Source organism: Diabrotica undecimpunctata, chromosome 1, assembly GCF_040954645.1.
Source record: "Diabrotica undecimpunctata isolate CICGRU chromosome 1, icDiaUnde3, whole genome shotgun sequence".
Classification (NCBI taxonomy): Eukaryota; Metazoa; Arthropoda; class Insecta; order Coleoptera; family Chrysomelidae; genus Diabrotica; species Diabrotica undecimpunctata.
In genome coordinates, this window is record NC_092803.1 from 185628188 (window position 1) to 185649004 (window position 20817).

Consider the following 20817-nt stretch of genomic DNA (forward strand, 5'->3'; position numbering starts at 1 on the left):
GGGCAAGGCCCGATTTGGGCTGTAGCGCCATTGGAGAGAGAGATAGAGTAGTGGATAATAAATACAATATGATAAAAATGTCAAAGCGATTCATTGAATATTTTTTTTATTAGTAAAGGGTTATTTAGCGATCCTCTGAGAGAAAAAAGTGAAAAGTGCAATTTAAAGCCATAGAGTCACTAATTAGAGACATTAATTAAAACAGATATAGTCAAGTTTATTTATAGAATTAGAAAAACAATTTTTGTTAATACAGGTAATATATAGTGTACAAGTTAATATAGTGAAAAATTCAAAATATGCTTTTTATTCCCTTTTGGCTTTATGCTCTTCTCTTAATATCTCGTGTTTGTCAACACCTAGTAACCATTCAGCAATACCCAAAAAATACACCGTTTGAGCTATACCAAAGAGAGGAGCGATCACTAAAATTCTGCAAAATCCTCCTTTAAAAAATGCCTTTGGACCTTCTCTTAGAAATATTCTCCTAAAAAAGAGAAAAATAACTATTTCAAATAAATAAATCTAAACTTTATTCTCAGTGTTTATTGAATGTACATATTTATAAATAACATGTTGCACCGAAATCCGCTTTTTGAAGATGAAGTTTCGATTTCGAAAATCGTTCTGAAAACACAATTTGCTCAGTGGCAATCGAAACGTCAAAAAAATTATTAATAAATTTATAATAAAATTGTGGCTTATTGCCAATAAACATAGTATGCAAATGTTTCTATTCTGTTTTATTTCTTTGTTTAATCAGGACGTTTATATTTCTTTCCTGTCTGCTGATTCAGTAAACTACTTTATCTAAAATTATCATAAACCTCTATTTTTAATTACCTCTGAAGAACAGCATTCTTGTATCGTTAATATTAATTATATTATTCCACCTGGAAATTTCACATGATTTTCGCTTATTCTATTGTTAATCTTACTTACTAGGTCGGATGTTCCTTTTATTTTTTCTGTGGTTAAATTGTTTGTTTCCCCGCATTTATCATTATTAGAAGTTGCTTCTTGTTCGGATCGTATACCACTTTTAGGTTTTTAAGAACCCTGTTTTTTGTCTTGTTCCTTGTGCCAATTAACTTTATTTGCAGAACTATGCCGACCAAAAATAAAAAGGACAAAGTCATACTGTAAGAAAAACTAAATAACGAATTTATTATTACCGAATAAAACCATATATTAGAACAGCACCATACATCAGCAGACATCAACACTATAAAATATTTATTGAAAATGTTGGATTTTTACGAATTTTTACTAATAAAAAATTACGAATACAATTAAAACACGATAGTTATATCGTACACAAAAAAGTTAAGAAACTCACAGGTGGACTACAGCGGAGACAGAAAAAAAATCTAACCGATTCTGACAAAAACATCATCTTGTACAAACAAAGTATAAGAGCCTGGAAAGAATATCTAGTGAAACTGTTTCAAGACCAAAGAGATAACACCTTTGAGTTAAAAGAGCAGGTAAATAATGGACCAAGAATATTATCTGGCTATAATATAACCAAAAATGCAAGGAATACAGTACGAAAAGCCTTATTTTCATCTATAATTGTTCCAAAAGTTAATCCATAAGAGAATTCACAAACTGTGTGAGAATCAAATTTTCCCCAACCAAAACCCTATTTCCCCTAACCTAACCTAACCTAACCCAACCAGTTCGGAATCATAAATGTTGTTGATAAGAGAGTAACTCTATTCTCAGTACGAGTTTTATTACAAATATCCTTTATAACAAAGATCTGAGAATACTTGGAAACCTTTACTGGAATTAATCCGAAAATCATAGAATTAAAAATAAACACACCTAGTAACTAAAAGTCATACGTGAAGTGAGTTGAAAGATTGTATTTTATCTCTTCTAATCTTTAAAAGAAAGAAAAATTGGATTTTTGCTTTCCATGAAATTGAAAAAGACATTCTACTAAACGAGTACCGGTTGAACAACATATATTCAGATGCACCATTGTCTTTCCGGACAATCTAGAAAACTCACATTTCCTTATGAACACAATCACATACCACGGTCAACAATATGGACTCAATACACACGTAAAGAAGACAAAGCTCATAATAATTAGCAAGAAAAAGATAACATAAGCCTAATTTTACGTCAATTAAACCCCAATCGTAAGAGTGAAGTACTACAACTACCTCGGCACAATAACAAATGATTAATGGAAGTTCAACACACCTTCAACCGGATGACAGCCTTCTTCGAATGCGACAATTTTCCTATTCTCTTTTATGCTGTTAAATCGTGGACCTTAAAATAAAGATATTAGCAGAAAATTGGAAGCGTTGAAGATGTTGCTGTATCGAAGCATACTCAAGATACCGTGAACTGACCGAATTACAAATAAAGAGGTCCTGAGAAAGAATGAAGAAGGGTCAAGAGGTACTTAACACCATTAAATCTTGAAAGCTATAGTACTTTGGACACACTATACGAAATAAATCCATATATGCTCTTCTACAAGCCATTCTAAAGGAAAAAATATTTGAAAGATAAGGTCCAGGTAGAAGAAGAACTTTCTGGTCAAAGAATCTCAGAACTTAGTTTAAAACAATATCTGTGCAGCTGTTCAACGTTAAAAAAAAGTAAAGTTTATGTAACCTTCTGACTAAGGTCTAGTGTTACGGTTTTCAGGTCGCGCAAGCGCTCCTAACAAGACTTAACTACTACTTTCGTAGCCGGGACCGACGGTTTTACGTGCCCTCCAAAGCATGGTGGCAGCTTAGTTAAATTAGAAATTGAAAATTTTGTCGGTGCCCGGATTTTCCACGTTGCTGCAGATAAGATAAAGATTGCTATGATGATCGCCAACATTCATCACGAATAGGCACATCAAGAAGAAGAAAGTAAGTATACTACGCCGTTTGTTACACACCTTGCAGTATTAAAACGTTACTCATGCTATACTTGATCCTTTTGAAATTAACAAGGTCTTTAGTAAGTAAAAACTTACTCATCTTAAAGGTACTACTATACTAACCAAAAGCATGAATAAGTACACTACATAGTTTGTTGCTTACCATGATGCATCAAAATGTGATTAATGTTAGTAGAAGTAATTGTATGCACTAAAATGTTAACTTACCTAAAAGCATCTGGTATTCCTGTATAAGTATCTTCTCCTATTGCTTTCTTTGCCGTTTGAAGTCTTGTTTTGACAACATCGAAAGGGGTAACACTTAACGCTGCAACTGAACCAGCTCCTAGTCCAGCAAAAAAAGTGGCCCAAAAAACAGTATCACCTATCAAAAACAAAAAAATATATAGCCTAAATAGATAGAATATTTAATAATTTTTATTTTAATTTTTTGATTTTACTTCTAACACTTTTTCTTACTATTGCTTTATTGTTTTTGTGTTCAATCACCCTCTTAATTACCTCAAAGAAGTCTTTCTTTATATGAGTGGTTTGATGTTTCGTGTCGTTTAACAAATATTATTATAAAATCTTTTTTATCGGTATCGCCACTCCGTGCAATTTAGGTTCATTATGTTTATTTGTTGTTTTTATTCCATTCTGTAGTTATTTACTCTCTGATTGATTAAGTAGAGATGTAGGTATAGCCTTACGTCTTCATTACTATGCCTAGTCCTATTCTGTGAGATTCTTCTATAAACGCACGCTTCAATGTATTTTTCTGTTTAGATATCAAACGTTCAAAAGAGTTAAAATAAAGCAACGTAGTCATCCATCACTTATCAACTTTGCCAGTAGAAAAAACATGATCATAACTTCGACTTTTTTCCTACACCCCGACATACACAAAGCGACATGGATTATGCCTGGAGGAACAACCGCTAACCAATTTGATCATGTCTTGATAGACAAACGGGCCGCAAAAAGCATACAAGATGTGAAAAGCCGAAGAGGAGCATGCTGCGGATCTGACCATCTGCTAGTACAGATAAAATACAGATGCAGAATTCAGAGAAACAGGAGGGAAAGACAGAAACAAAGACCAGAACAGCTAGATATACAAAAATTGACGTAGAAGATGTCAAACAGAACTATGAAAGAGAAATAACACAAACACTGACAGACACAGGCAGTCTAGATACCGAAGAACATTGGGAAGAAATCAAAACAAAAGTTATTGACGCAGCAAGAAAAATCATAGGCAAGAAAAAGAAAAATACAAAAAGGGAATGGTTCAGTGACGAGTGTAATAAGGCAATACAGATTAGAAATGAAGAACACAAGAAATATATGGAAAGAAGAACCAGAGAAAGAAGGACAAGTTACCAAGATGCAAGACGGAGGGCAGATAAAATATGCCGAACAGAGAAAAGAAAATACTAAAGCGATAATATATACAGATAATGGAAGAAAATCTTCAAAGCAACAGTATAAGACAGGAGTACAGATATCTATGCAATTTAAGAGAAGGATACAAATCCCGAACAAATCTATGCAAAAATCAAGAAGGGCAAATAACCAGTGACCCAAAAGAAATAAAATCAGTCTGGAAAACCTATTTCCAAACCCTTTTAGGGATACAAGAAAATGAAGAGCATATGGACATGCATCACAATGAGAGAGACACCAAAAATATAGAACCCCCAATGATGGAAGAGGTAAAACAGGCAATACGAGCACAAAAGAACAATAAGGCTCCAGGTATTGACAACGTCCCCCCTGAGCTATATAAATTAGGTGGCGATCACCTAGTAGGACAAATGCATGTGCTCATGAACAAGATTTGGAATGATGAAAAGATCCCTAATGATTGGAAAATTGGGATTATATGCCCAATCTATAAAAAAGGGGATAAACTGAAATGCGAAAATTATCGCTGCATAACCCTCTTGTGCGCGGTGTACAAAATTTTTACTTACATACTAAACAAACGACTCCAACAACTAACTGAAAATATTATCGGGGAATATCAAACCGGTTTCTGACAAGGAAGATCTACAACTGACCAATTATTCACAGTGAAACAAATCTTAAACAAATCGTTTGAATCGTTTGAATATGTTCCACAACATATTCATAGATTTCAAACAAGCCTACGACTCAATTAATAGGAACAAGTATCAAATATTGCAGAGCTTTAATATCCCCCAAAAATACATCCGACTGGTAAAAACAACAATGGATTCGTCAATAGCAACTCTCAGAGTCCAAAATGAGCTCACTGAAAACTTTACGATAGCCCAAGGATTAAAGCAAGGAGACGGGCTGGCACCGTCACTATTCAACATGACCATGGAATATGTGATAAGATAGCTGAATATAGGAAGAGGTAATCTCCTAACAAATAAATCAATACAGATTGCCGAATATGCCGATGATATCAGCATCATGTCTCACAGAACAGAAGAGGCGGCAGAAATATATTCACAACTAAAATCAAAGGCAAAAGAGACCGGACTAGAAATAAATATTCAAAAGACAAAAAAGTTAACACAGGCAAGAGCTAGAAGAAACAGACGCACAGTTGAATTAGAGGACGATATTGAAACGGTAGAAAGTTTCACATATTTAGGAGTTACATTAAACACGGATGGAACAGAAGAACCAGAAATCCAAAGAAGAATAGTAAAGGGAAACAAAGCTTATTTTTCACTCGATCATGTGTTTCGCTCCAAAAACACACACTTATCAGATCAATAGTATGTTATGGATGCGAGACATGGGTGATGACAGAAGAGACAAAAAGAAAACTGGAAGTCTTCGAAAAAAAAGTTCTAAGAAAGATATTTGGACCTATTAACGAAAACGGAATATGGAGATCCAGGTATAACCATGAACTCTACCAACTGTTCAAAGAGACACCGATCTCAGAATTCGTTAAACTTCAGAGACTTCGCTGGGCTGGTCATGTACTAAGAATGGAGACAAAAAGATTACCGAAAAGAGCCCTTGATGGTAAAATGCAGGGCGAAAGACCAAAAGGAAGGCCACGGAAAAGATGGGAGGATGAAGTGGCAGCGGACGCGCAAAATTTGCTAGACGTGAGATCCTGGAGAAGATCGGCGCGGGACCGACAAGGTTGGAGGCATAGTTTGGAGGAGGCCAAGGCCCGATTTGGGCTGTAGCGCCATTGGAGAGAGAGTCATCCAGTCACAAACTTCAGATAAAGACCAAAATATCCCCATGCCGTCGACTGTGTTTTAAGGTTAGGTTTATTCTGTAAAGAAATGTTTTAAGGCTGTGTTTGCTAGATTCCAATTCTAGTTTTAGTCCTTACAGTAATCTGTTAATCAATTGTAGAAATTGTTTCTATTAATTGGTATGGACTCAAAGAAGGAATCTGTTTGATAAAAGCTAATAATTTTAAACTTTGCCAATAGCTGCTGTTTAGCTTCGTTTACAGAAGGATGCTCGCTTATCACATAATTCTTACTTTTAATCGGTAGTCGTTGTTTAGCTTCCTTAACAAAAGTTTTGCTCCCGTATCGCATAATTCTTTAATTTTCAATCATCATTTTAAACTCCACGCGATATCAGTCATACCTGTTTTTGTTTTATTTATTATGATACTTGTGTAACAAGGACTAGGAAACATGCTAAACATGGTGCGCGAATCAAGGACAAGGTGTAAGAAGAACTGTCGCAAAGCATTAGTTTTAAGTGATTAGGTATAAATAAGTTAGTAGTATATTTTGAACACGTATTTTAAGGGAAGAATAAATAGTTTTATTGTATATCTTATTTTATTATTCTGGCAGTTTATACCGATGATTTTTCGATTTTCTTTCTAGCTCTTGAGCCACCAAGAAAGTGTAAAAAACAGCTTATCATTTAAATTTCTCATAAACTAGTCCACTGATAATATTTTATTTATTATTACTATATCATCAACATAGCTTAGATTATTAATTTAATTATAAACAGCTGACTTTAATTCCAGCTTTGAAACATGTGTTATTTGCCTCAAATTACAGCTTAAACTCATCGAATGCATTTCCTTATTATTTTTTTCTGGAATACACTGCCAAGAAATCATCTTTTTTAAAAACATAAAAATAATAAATGACTGTAAAGCATTACTTACTATCAGCTCTTTTAGGTCCCAGTTCATTCAATGTAAAGAAAAGTGGAAAATATACCATGGAAAATGACACATCCCTCAAGGCAGTGGCGCCAGTACCTTTATAAAATCCAAAGACGCCATCAGTTTTAATTATATTTAAAGCCAATTTTGTAGCTGTTGGTTTTTCGATTATGTTTATCTTCTGTTCTGAAAGAGTGAATAAGTCCAACAGTGTTAACTTTTAAAGTACTTGAATAGATGCTAAAAATTTAGTTGTAGAGTTATTATTTCCAATTCTCAACTTTTTTACATATCCTTTTGAAAAAGAGGGAGAGAGGGTGGGAGAGGTAAAGAAACAGAACTAATCACCACTATACAAACAAGAAAACTGCAATAGCTAGGCCACGTGATAAGGGGACCAAAACATGAAATTTTGAGACTCATCATACAGGGAACGATTCAAGCAAGAAGATCTGTTAAATGAGGACAGAATTCTTGGTTGAAGAATCTACGTGATTGGTGTCACTACAGAGAGCAGCAAATTTAAAGGCGTTTAACAATATTGCGAAGCCTCAAGAGCACTATTTATAATGATATAATGAAAATGAATTTTAAATCAAAAACATTTTCCAAAAGATGAATAAATGATCGAGATACATCATTTATGTGATAAAAAATAGTTTTATTATGAATTTAGAAATTTTAGAATTTAGAACAAAGACTTTAGAACAAAGAATTTAGAACAAAGAAACAAAGTTTAATATAAACAGCCTTTATGATGGCAGCATATGAAAACTATACCAAAAAAGACTAGATAATGCCTTATGCTCACATATTAGAATCACTAAAGGGAGCAGCATATGAAGCCTTGAGAAAACAAGAGCGAACCTGTCGACGAACAAATAAGAGCATATTACGGAGTAATAAACTAGAACAACAGAAACAGATAAAGCAATGAGCGTAACACAAATGACTTTTCTTTCAAGAAAGATTTTTCTTCCTCCGTACAATCTCCTGTAAATCCACTGCTCGAATAATCAACAGCATGCTAGCCGACCGAACGATTCAAGTAGTCATGGGAACCGACATCAGCACCCCAAGAAAACTAAAGAATGGATTGCCTCAGGGATCTATCCTAGCTAATCTTCTCTTTAGCCTCTACATCGCTAATATACCAGAAACCAGATCAAGGAAGTTTGGTTACGCCGATGACTGGATCCTTGTAACAAGGTGTAAGTCATTTGAAGTAACAGAAGAAATTCTGACGGCTAACTTACACACAGTGGAAAAGTATTTCTGTAAATTGAGGCTCCATCCAAACGCTACCAAAACAGAGGTTTCCAGTTTCCACCTAAATAACAAGCTTGCAGGAAGAACACTCAACATCCAATTCGAAAACACCACACTCGCATACAATAAAACACCAAAGTACCTTGGGGCGACTCTTGACAGAACCATATCTTCCAAGAAACAGCGAAAAAACTTAAACCCAGCAACAACATCATCCAGAAGCTGTGCGACACAACATGGGGAGTATCGGCCTAGGAATTATTGAAAAATATTGGGATAACACAAGACAACAGCGTTAGATCAGAAGAAAAAATATATTAATAATTTTTTTGTACTTTGACTCCCTTTTTCTGCAGCAGCCGCGACTCTTCCCGCGTCTTGCATTTGAATCTTTAGAAGTTCCATTGGTGTTGTTATAATCAGTTGGCACAAACCTGCCAATCCTCCAGCAATGACTTGTTTATATACTGGCAATATCCTAAAAAAAAAATCGGTTGCCTGTAAAGTCGGTTTTACGGGCAAAGATTTTACGTGACAACGTCTTTTTCTCGGTAGAATATTTATTGATATGAATATTATTAAATTGCACAATAGGAACAAGGAATTGAATGAAAATAAGAATTGCACAAATTTTAACTATAGAAATATATTTTGTTTACTAAAACATTGTACATGTAAACTTAAACTTAACTAATTTCCAACGCGCCTAATTCTCTAGTGCTGCGCGCGCAGCGGACCGATCATGTTTGAGTGGGAGAGAGACGCAAGGCATTCGCCGGTCCGGCGGGCCTCTCTCTCGTTCGGTGACTCATCGTAACAGACGTGAGCGGGCGTTACACTTTTTCATGAGTGACTCCGAGCCACAACCTAATTTAAGACGTTGTCACGTCAATAGTAGTCCGTTTATATTGAGATTCAGAGTAAGTAAAAACTATTTCTTTCCTAAAGAAAATATTGGAAAAAACATTCCAGAACGATCCAAAAATACTCACATACAGATATTTGAAGATATCAACAATCCCATACGAAATGTAGTGAACTAAAAGAAATAGTCAGCAAAACAATAAATAACAAATTCTAAGAAGAAGGTAAGAATAAGACATGGATGATGACAGAGATTGGTAGGACATGGAAGGACAAACAAGAACAATAACTCTATATATAAAACATTACAATAACATATACAGAGAAAGACCACAGAAGCCAAACAGAAAGAACTGGAGCAAAAATGCCAAGAAATCGAAATTCTACAACGTAAATACGACGACTTTAACGTGCATAAAAAGGTAAAAGAAATTACAGGCAAATGTAAAAACAGTAGAGTAAATAAACTTGTTAATGACAATGGAGAGGTAATCGTGGACAAAGAGAGTATTGATAATACCTGGAAAAATTACATACGAAATTTTTTTTTTTGACGAGAGGGAGAACCAGTCACCAATACCTACGGAAACAAGACCAACAGGTAATAGTGACAGAAATAAGAGCCGCCATAATATCACTAAAAGAAGAAGGAGCTCGAGGACCAGACGGAGTACAGTCTGAATTTCTGAAACTTCTCGATGATGAATCTTTAAGAATACTATGTAAAATCTTCAGTAATATGTATGACACAGGCAATATTCCAAAAGATTGGATAGTTTCAGAATTTATTACGTTACCAAAGAAACAGGGAGCGAAAAAGTGCGGAGAATATAGACTAATAAGTCTAATGAGCCATACACTAAAACTTTTTCTTAAAATTATACATCGCAGAATATACAAGCTATGCGAAGAGAGAATACAAGACACACAGTTTGGATTCATGAAAGACGTAGGTACGAGAGATGCACTGTTTGGTCTACAGGTATTATTCCAAAGATGCAAAGATATGACTTGCGATATCTACACCTGCTCTGTGGGCTACCAAAAAGCATTTGAAACAGTTCAACATCGAAAAATGATGGATATTCTAACAAAAGTCCAAATAGATAATAAAGACCGGCGTATAATACAAAATTTATACTTGAGCCAATTAGCCACAATAAGAACAAATCTTAGAGATGAACCGACGGAAGCCATCCAGATTCTGCAAGGCGTTAGGCAAGGATGTATACTTTCACCTATATTATTGCGAACATGAAATTCTTCTAAATGGAGAACGCCCAAACAACATCCGCTATGCAGATGACACCGTTATCTTGCAGACAGTTTAAACAGTTTACAGCAACTAATAAACAAAGTAAATTAAGTAAGTGAAAGACTTGGACTACACGTAAACATATTAAAAACTAAATTTATGGTCATCAGCAAAAATAAACTTAGAGACGTCAAACTGCTTATCAAGAATACACCAGTGGACCGAGTAAAACAGTTTACCTATTTTGGAACAATAGTAAACGAACAATGGGATCACCCACAAGAAGTAAAATGTAGAATAGAGAAGGCTAGGAGTGCATTCAACAACATGGCCCAACTCTTTAAAAGCCACAACTTTAATCTGGAGATAAAAGTACCCTCGATGTTATATCTTCTCGATGTTATACTACGGAGATGAATCCTGGACACTCACTGAAACGTTGTAGAAAAATCTTGAAGCCTTCAAGATGTGGTTATACAGAAGAATCCTAAGGATATCCTGGACGGCCAAGATAACCCACGAGACTGTGCTACGAAGAATGTGGAAAGAAAAAGAAGTGATGTATACGATTAAAAGGGGAAAGTTAGAATATCTCGGACACATAATGAGAAACGGCACTAAATACAGATTACTGAAAATAATGCTTTAAGGCACAGTATTTGGAAAGCGAGGAATTGGGAGAAGAAGAATATCATGGTTAAAAAAACTGAGAAAATGGTTCTCCAAAACAACGACTAATCTATTTAAAGCATCAATTAATAACATAATTATAGCCAGAATGATCGCCAATATTCGAAATGAATAGACACCAAAAGAAGAAGAACAATTCCATATGTAAAGGCTTAACAGCAAATTAAAAAGGATAGGAAATAAATACATGACAACATTTAAAACAACCAACATGCTGAGATCTATTGTCGTATAGTTTCCAAAATCACACAATACCAAAAGGAGATATGAAAGAACTGCCTTAATAAAATACCTCTTGAATGCCATAATTTTTATATAGAAGAAACCTCGAGACCTAGATTTACAGTATTTACTATATTTAATGAGAATAACCCTAAGTTAAAATATGTCAAATTTATCGTATTTGCGACACAAGCAACGTCTGTCTAGTACAGTTTACACTAGAAGTTTAAAGTTCTTCCTTAGTCATATCCATCGAAGCGGTTTTTGGTCCAAGGAAGGCCTCAGAGTCAGTGCAAACATGCAAAGGGGCACAGCAAGGGGCAGAAATTACAAAAAATCTTCTAAACTAATACATAGTATAATAGACCAGTGTCGAAGCCTTTAAAAAAGGTAAAAAGTCAAAAAAAATTATAGTAGAATGAAACCTATTGGAAAAGGAAGAGATAATGCTAAAAATGGAAGAAAAAATAAATTCCACTCCATCCGAGGTCGGGAAGTGGGAGGGGGTGAGTTTTTAAAGGTAAAAATCGGTTTATCGCGATTTTCAGCGAAACGAATTTTTTGTTTTCGTGGTGTTTCAGTATAGTTTTCTAGTTCCATACGTAAGGTTACAGCATCTGTAACAGTATGTACAAACCATTTTGATTCATAGATACAAGAAAAGCATGTATTAAGATTTATAAAACTGAGTTGGTTCTCTTAGCCCGACTATTTTTAGGTAAGTAATCGTAGTTTATTTACATAAAGTGCAAGTTTCCCATATTGTACGACGCCAAGTTGACTGTATTGTACCGATACAATTTTAGATACCATTGGGTATTTAAGACCTACTTATTTACTAAAATAAATAAATAAATAAATAACACACACCGATCTTGTGTGTTTTAGATGCTCAAAGGAAAATATGGGACTTGGAGTGTGGACGACATAAGCCGGGCTCTTTAAGCATTTCGTAATGGAGAAATTGGATTCAATAAATAAATAAATGAGAAATAAGGTACAGAAGACTCCAATGGGCAGGATACCTCAGAAGACATTCTGATGAACGAACAGTAAGACTGGTGTGGGAGGAAGTCCCAACTGGAAGGAGACCACGCGGACGCCCTCGTCTCCGGTGGCAAGATAATATAGCAGGAGACCTAAGCACTATGGGCGTGGAGAATTGGATGGAGGTTGCTCAAGACAGAAAACAGTGGAGGCATGTTGTCGAGTCGGCTAAAACCCACGGGTTGTAACTCCTCGGAGTAAGTAAGTAAGTAAGTAACATGGGATTAAATGAATTCTGCAGCTGCAGCAACAAAGCCAAAAGGTTCTCGCACAAAAAGGTAAAAGACAAGTTGGATCAGTGTCCAGTAAAGAACGTGGAGCCAACACGAAAGTTGTTTTCTGTGCGAGTGCTTTAGAAATTAATGCAAATGAACAATGATTTGAGGGTTGGTGCTCCACCAGGGAGTACGGTTGAGATATCAGAATCAGGCTACATGACTAGTGATCTCTTTGTTAACTGGCTCCAGCATTTTATTGATTCTGTAAACCCAACAGTACAAAAAACTTTTTACTTTTTATTTTAATTATTATTATTAATTATCCTAATACATCGTTTAGTTAAACATGACGTATATTATTCAAATTAAAATTCGAAATATGTTAATTGGTACAATATTGGCAACTCTCCCCTAAACATTGGATTAAATACTTACCCTTCAGTTGATAAATAGTATCTAAAAAAATCATTCGCTGCCAGTTTTATTGCCTTTTCTGGTGTAATTAATAGTAAATTAACTCCAGCTCCTCTATACATTCCAAAAAATCCTTCCGTCTTAAACGTTTTTTGAAACGCATCTAATCTAAAATAATCAGTTATTTGTAATAAGTATATTTTATCTGTTATAGAAAATATTGAAGAATTTAAATAATGGTAAGATAATGCTTTTTACACTGATCGGTATCGCTGGTGAAGAAACAAACATTTGGAAACTAATTTTCAATCAGAAAGGCAATTTCGGAGATTAACTTTGTAACCGTTTCAAAAGTTTCAAATTATTTTTCAAATTTTCAAAAATTTATTATTATGATTTCTAGTAAACGTTCAAATTAATGTTGCTCACGCCATCTATCCACCTAGCAAGGAAGCACCTAAATTACCATAAGGATCCAACTGCATTTCATAATAGTTCCGCCGACTTTGGCTCCAAAAGCGAGGGTTACCGAGCGTAAGCTAAGATATAAAATGTATGTTTTCTTACTAAATGATTTATACCTAAACAGAGACTGTTTATTTCTTTTTCGGGATAATGTAATTAATTCTCCTAAAATCCCTTAATAACTTTTTGTTCGTTACAAAATAATAAAGGTTAGTTGTGTTAATAGCTTTGATTAAAATTTTTTATTTTATTTTTTTTTCTGAGCTCTTTTCCGTACGAGGGTTTTAAAGATAATACAAACAGCTTATATATAAATGTTGAAAGAACCACGCCCAATCTCTTCCCGACACGAGCAAAAGGGCCTAGAATATTTATGTACGTAGATAGTGATTACCTTACAAGTTGGAACGAGAAGAAACGAAAGCAAAGCAAGGTCTTTCAACACTATTATCTGGCAATACATAACCAGAAAGAGGTATGGGGTAAAAGTAGGTATGTGAGAGAAAAGTGGCAAAAGGAAAAGAAGAAGTTCATGGAAAAAGAACCTAGCGATATTAAGGATACAATGACAGCAAGGGACTAAGATGAAGCAATAACCGAAAAGTCACTTAAAGGTGAGTACAGTACAATGTAGGTTAATATGTTTTTCTTTTCTTAAAGTCGTATAATCCATTAGCTATTTATTGTACACTAGATTATTTTCGATTAATATTAGAGAACGATTTCCGAAGTGGAAATCGGAACGTTAAAATAAGATTATTTTAACGCTTAACTGGTGAAACGAAAACTTCCAGACTCCTCGCTCCACTTACATCGGTGTTTTCCACTCAACTTATATTTTTCAGTTCATAACTTCTCATTTTTTTTTCTCTTGACACTTCTTCTTCTTCCTTTGCCCTATTCGTTTCGGACGTTGGCTATTAACAAGGCTATTTTGACTTTGTTTACGGCACCTCTGAACAGTTCGGTCGATGTTAGTCCGAAACATTGTCGCAGGTTATGTATCCACGAGTGTCTTTTGACACATTTTCTCTATTTATAGGGAAAAAAAATAATTTTGATTTCGTATATAAAATTTACCCCAATATAGATAAGGAGTCTGAGAGATCTCTTGTCACCATTTATGTTAAATTTGGTGTTACCAGCCAAGGTTTAAAGTAAAATCGTGGCCTATTCCCAATAAAAATTGCATATATTATATTCCCTACAAAAATAGTAAATTGCAGTAAGATGCCACAAGAAAAGAACTTCGGAACAATATTTTTGTTATTGACTGTAAATTGATGATTGGATCAAGCACATTTGTGATGATCAAGCCTCTATTCAAAGAGACCTCCACATGCGTGAACACATGCATCGATACACGAATCCAATTGTTTTTGATGCCATAGTTAACTAAATTATGTCGGATAGTTTCTGCAGTATGATTGTTCTTCCCTTATTTTTGTTTTTTAATACAACAGAACCCGTTTCTAATAATCTTTAAGAAATATTCTCAAAAGTTAGAGCTTTAGGAGTTCGCCTTTCGGGATACCGATGCACATAAATTTGGACAGCTAAATTACTGTTACACTGCGCTTCTCGATCAATAATCAACATATCATAGCACTAACGAATCGAAATCGTCTACGTTTAGATTTTAGTAGCGCACGTAGTTGACAGATTTCTTTTTGCATACTAAAATGTATTTTCGCTTTTTGGTCAAACGGTTGAATTTAGACTTTTTTGCTCTACAGGGTGCCTTCTACCTATACCTTTAGTGAATGCTCCATTTTCGGGGACACCCTGTAATTTCATCTACAAAAAGTAGAAACCCTCAATTTAGAAGAGTGATATCATAGTTTAAACGCGGAATATCCTCAAATTTAAATGTACACAGCGGCCCTCGAAAACTGCCTGTTTTCTCGATTGCAATTTGCGTTTCCTCATAAGAAATTACAGAATATATAAAGTAGTATATTTATTTGTGCTTCTCTATAGTAGACTTGACCAGAAGTTGTCGAACAGTGTAGCCAATTCTTGTTCACAAGTAGTAATTATGGTCATACAAAACCTGTATTCTTCCATGCAGCGATTATTACCGTCATAAAAATACAAAAAAACCTGATCTTTTCAATAGTAAAAATTAAGCACAAAATTGTAATGAAATAAATTTTATTTATATGTTCCGTTTCGTTACATATTTAAATTTATAAAATAAAAATCGATATTTTAAAACAATATTTTTCAATCGTTTGGCAACTTTGGAATTAGCGAGGGAACTCCGTTTCAATTCAGATCCACAGAAAGCCGTCAAACTAGTTTTTGTCGAGCGAGTGTCCATCAACAATAGGTTATTTACATTGGCGTATCTGAGAGTAGGGTATTTTATGCGATAAGTTTGTGTTATTCTGTATGTGATACAGGGTTTCTTGATGATGGTTTTCTTCAATTTGAGTTGAAAAAAACAGGTGATTATTAAAGAAATTGAAAGGGAGGATTGAATAATGGCTTACAGAAAAGGGGATTGCATACGAAGAATCAATGCTCAAAATTTAGCTCCTTGACATTGCACGGTTAAGGAAAATTGAATATCTTAAATATGCTGTAGATGAAACTGCAAAAGATTATGGTGTCAAAGTTCTGCGTCTACCACCTTATCATTGCGAACTTAATCCCATTGAACTTATCTGGGAGCAAGTGAAAGGAGATGTAGCACGCAATAACAAAACGTTCAAATTAAACGAAATTAAGAAACTTTTGATTCAAGCAATCCTCCATGTAACTCCAGCGAAATGGGCTAAATGTATAGGCCACATAATTAAAGAAGAACATCGTATGTGGGAACTTGACACTCATATCAAAGTTTTACTAGAGCCAATTATAATTACACCAGGTGGTGAAGATAATGACAGCGATAGCAGCACTGCATCTTCAGGTTTAGACAGCGAATAATATTTTCTAATAGTTTAATAAGAACATCAGCATAAAAAAAACCAAAAACAAAAAAAAACGAGAAGAACATAGTAAGTGTGTATAGTGTTTGTGTTTAAACACATCAAACATTATTTTTATTTTGTTTTTATAGAATTTTATTTTGTTTTATAGGATTTTATTTTGTTTTGTTTTATACTGTTTAAGTTTTTTGTTCATTTTATTTAATAAGACAATATGGCTCTTGGCGAACACCCATTTAAAAAAAGTATCGCGCCACAAGACATACCTCTGGGGTGGTGTGGAAACTGTCTTAAAATTTGTTTTAAAAAAATTTCATTGTGTAACTGTTTAAGGACGGGTCACGTCAAAAGACGTTTTAGCGTAACTTCCGCGACAGCCGGTTGGCATCAGTAAACTTTCTGCAAAATTACTTCTTTTTTATAGCTTTTTGTTTGTGGCATTCTGTATTTTTAGGGGAATGTAGGGAATGAGCCACAAAATATTTATTCATATGTTTATTTATTGACGTTTCGATCTCTATATCCAGAGACCGTTTTCAATTATACAAATGATAGTACTATTTATTTTCTATGGCTTTTCGCTTGTCGTTCTGTATTTTTAGAAATGATGTTGGAAATAAGCCACAATATATTTATTCAAATGTTTAATTTACGGACTTTTCGATCTCTATATAGAGACCGTTTTCAAACATACAAATGACAGATATATTTATTTTTCTATAGCTGCTTGTTTGTGGCATTCTGTATTTTTAGGGAGAAGGTTGGGCATAAGCCACAATATATCTATTTACATCTTTAATACATTGACGTTTCGATCTCTATTCCGTTTTTAAAGATAGAAAAAAAAAGAAAATAAACAATATAAGATTATAAAAATATATAATAATAAACAAATAAAATAAATATAACTACCATTTATATCTTTGAAAGCGGTCTTTGGATATAGAGATCGAAACGTCAGTAAAAACTTGTAAATAAATATATTGTGGCCTATTTCGAACATTAATATTTGAAAAATAAAATATAATTAACGTTAAAATAAAAGTAAGTGTACGTCACTGGATTTCCAGTGCTTTTTCTTTCCGCATTTCTGGGCCTTTAAACGATGACTCACTCTCTCAAATAGTGAAATTATACCATAGACTACTTTTTTTCACGCTAGTATGGCTACACTTTTCTATCCAGTCTTTTCAGCCCCGAATATAAATATCTTGTCTATCTTATTTTCCTGTATATTCATGGAATGTACCATACCTTTCGTTATATCAGCTCTAGGCATAAAGTTCATTCGTTTTCTCCAAAATTAATTTTTGCCAATGTGCTAAGTTGAAATTAAATTTGGCTTCATCTTGAGACGAAAACATTTTTTAATCAATATTATCGTATAATCTTACAGAAATTATAATCATTTAACTCTACATTATTAGCAATGAAAAATAAGAAACGCACCAAACTTACATATTTGCGTACATCTTTTCTCCTTGAGGTCCAATTTGTTGATTCTGTAATCTGGTCTTCACCAAATCTATTGGAAAGACACACGTTACTCCGATAAGTCCTGCAATACCTCCATTAATTATTTTAGGTATAATGCTAAAACGCATTTGCAATGTTATTTAAAATAACTGGTTGCCCATATTAGGGCAATTATGTTGAAGGTAAAATAGTAGATACTTACGAAAATTTAGCTTGTTTTTCAGCCATCTGGTTTAAACAAAAGATAAATTTTTTATTAAGAACCGCAAAAAGACATGCTTATATAATTTTATGCACTGAATATTGTATGGAATATAAATAGCTTTTAAAAATATTGTCCTCTAATTGTCAAAATGTCATTTTTAAGTCAATTTTCAAAATTATGTATAGGCTTCATTAGTGATGGCAGCCCTTAGCGGTGTTTTGTTAGATTCGTCAGTATGAACAAACCAAAAAGGCCACGGCAGATAATTTTTGAAACCAAAATAATAGTAACAGAACAGAAAGTACCCTATTAGAAAAGAAAAAGAATAACAGAACAGAAAGTACCCTATTAGAAAAGAAAAAGAACTATAACCAAAATTGAAGGAAAAACAATAATTTACAGGCTATCTGAGGTCGAGAAGTCAAAGGGGGTTTTCACGTGACAACGTCTTAAATTAGGTTGTGGCTCGGAGTCACTCATGAAAAAGTGTAAAGCCCGCTCACGTCTGTTACGATGAGTCACCGAACGAGAGAGAGGCCCGCCGGACCGGCGAATGCCTTGCGTCTCTCTCCCACTCAAACATGATCGGTCCGCTGCGCGCGCAGCACTAGAGAATTAGGCGCGTTGAATCGGTGCGTGCTTGTGTCTCTGTCTTTCTCGAGCGTTCTTGGCGTTGGAAAACCGAGAAAGCGTCATAATACAAGTTCACACGTGTGGTTTAAGTATCGTCAGCTGTGTCTGTAGTGAAAATGTGGAGTGCTTAGATTCGTCATTTACAACAACTACAATAATAAAGGTAAATAATTGTACACTAATATTTCATTATCGTAAACTATGATTGATTGATTAATTGTTAGATTGACACAAAAGTTGAGAAACTGAGTTTATAGGTTATGTCATACTATTGACAAATGTTGATAGTGTTAAGTAAATTATTAGTTTAAATCACTCTGCAATCAATCGTAATTCAGTCGATTGAGAAGAAACAGCGCGTTTCAACTGCAAACAACTATTGTGCAATTTAATAATATTCATATCAATAAATATTCTACCGAGAAAAAGACGTTGTCACGTAAAATCTTCGCCTGTAAAACCGACTTTACAGGCAACCGATTTTTTTATGAGCTTTTATAAACGGTTCAGCATGATGGACAAAATTACAAGTCCTATGGAAAAAATTAAATGGCAAAGTTTTAGGTAATAAAACAATCTACAATTTTTGTATTTACACTGTTATTACATAACCTCAAAATGTATGCGAAAAATTAGCCGAGTTCTTGATTATTTATCTTTATCTTTCACAAAAGATTTTTTTAAAAGGCAAAATTTACATTTTTATGTCCTAAATAAACTGTAATTTTTTGTACTTAAAGATTTATTTTTCTTATTTTGATTTAAAATCTTGTGCGATTTCACGGACAAGACGTTGGAAAGGTAGTTTTCTGATAAGTAATTCAGAACTTTTCTGGTAACGTCGAATTTCACGAAGAGCTACGGTACCTGGCCTGTAACGATGAGGTTTTTTAACTCCTTCAGTGGCAGGTGCACTCTTACGAGCAGCTTGGTTGCTAACTGTTTATATGGCGCTTTACCACCAGTAGATTTTCGGGCTGTTTGCTTTGTACATGCCATTATTACTCGCGTGCGTATAAAAAATAAATAATTTACTGGGAGCTCCCTGATCAAGATGAAATGGAGATTAGCCCTATAACTTCAAAAGAAGTATATTTGAAAATAAAAGAAAATATAAATCCAAAGAAAGCTCCTGTATTTGATCTAATTACTGGGAAAGTGTTAAAGCAACTTCCAAGGAAAGCTATAATAAAATTACATCTTATAAACGCTTCCTTTAGGCTGAGGTACGTACCAAAGTTATGGAAGGTGGCAGAAATTATAATGACACTAAAACCAGGAAAACCTAAACAAGAAGCTACTTCATATAGGCCTATTTCACTGTTACCTGTCACGTTTAAATTATACGAAAAATTACTCTTGAAGAGACTAAAACCGATTATAGAGGAAAAAAATCTAATTCCTAATCATCAGTTTGGATTTAGAGCAAGCCACTCAACGATAGATCAGGTACATAGAATAACAGATATAGTAGAAAAAGCTCTAGAAGAAGGAAAAGTCTGTTCCGCAATTTTCCTCGATGTAGGGCAGGCTTTTGATAAGGTTTGGCATGACGGATTATATCATAAAATGAGATGCTACTTACCAAAACAATATTCTGAACTACTAGAATCATATATAACCGACAGATACTTTCGAGTTAAATATGCGGAAGCAAGGAAGAAGAATATCCTGGCTTGCTAACCTGAGAGCATGGTATAGAAAGACCTCAACACAGCTATTTCGTATAGCAACCAACAAAGTCATCATAGCCAAGATGATCGCCAACGTTCGGAACGGACAGGCACCCTAAGAAGAAGAAGAATGAGAAAGCATATTCAAAATTAGGAGAAGGTAAAGCTAGAGTTCCACAAGGAAGTGTCCTGGGGCCAGTGCTGTACCTGCTCTATACCAGCGATATTCCATCATTAGAACCTAATACAATTGCGAAATTTGCAGACGACACATGCATTTTAGCAGTTGGACAAAACCACGAGGATGCAGCAACCATTCTACACAACTCTGTTGAACAAATTAACATCTGGACCAGGCGATGGAGTATTAAATTGAATGAAACAAAATTTGTTCATGTCAATTTTACTAA

General features: G+C 34.4%; 1 protein-coding gene across 3 annotated transcripts; it reads right to left on the bottom strand.

Moving 5' to 3' along the window:
• Positions 1 to 231: 231 nt before the first annotated feature.
• Positions 232 to 18245, bottom strand: LOC140432704 (mitochondrial glutamate carrier 1-like). Of its 3 annotated transcripts, none has more exons than XM_072520768.1 (7): positions 18099 to 18245; positions 17879 to 18013; positions 13041 to 13187; positions 8645 to 8787; positions 7041 to 7226; positions 3125 to 3281; positions 232 to 487 (listed from the first exon to the last, which is right to left on the bottom strand). In XM_072520768.1, exons 1-7 carry the CDS (start codon positions 18122 to 18124, stop codon positions 307 to 309), a joined length of 975 nt encoding a protein of 324 aa, XP_072376869.1. In that variant the 5' UTR covers positions 18125 to 18245; the 3' UTR covers positions 232 to 306. The 3 variants fall into 3 exon arrangements, with proteins under 3 accessions (XP_072376869.1, XP_072376870.1, XP_072376871.1); XM_072520769.1 differs by having other exon boundaries at positions 17879 to 17987; positions 18099 to 18229; XM_072520770.1 differs by having other exon boundaries at positions 17879 to 17978; positions 18099 to 18216.
• Between the last annotated feature and the right edge of the window lie 2572 nt (positions 18246 to 20817).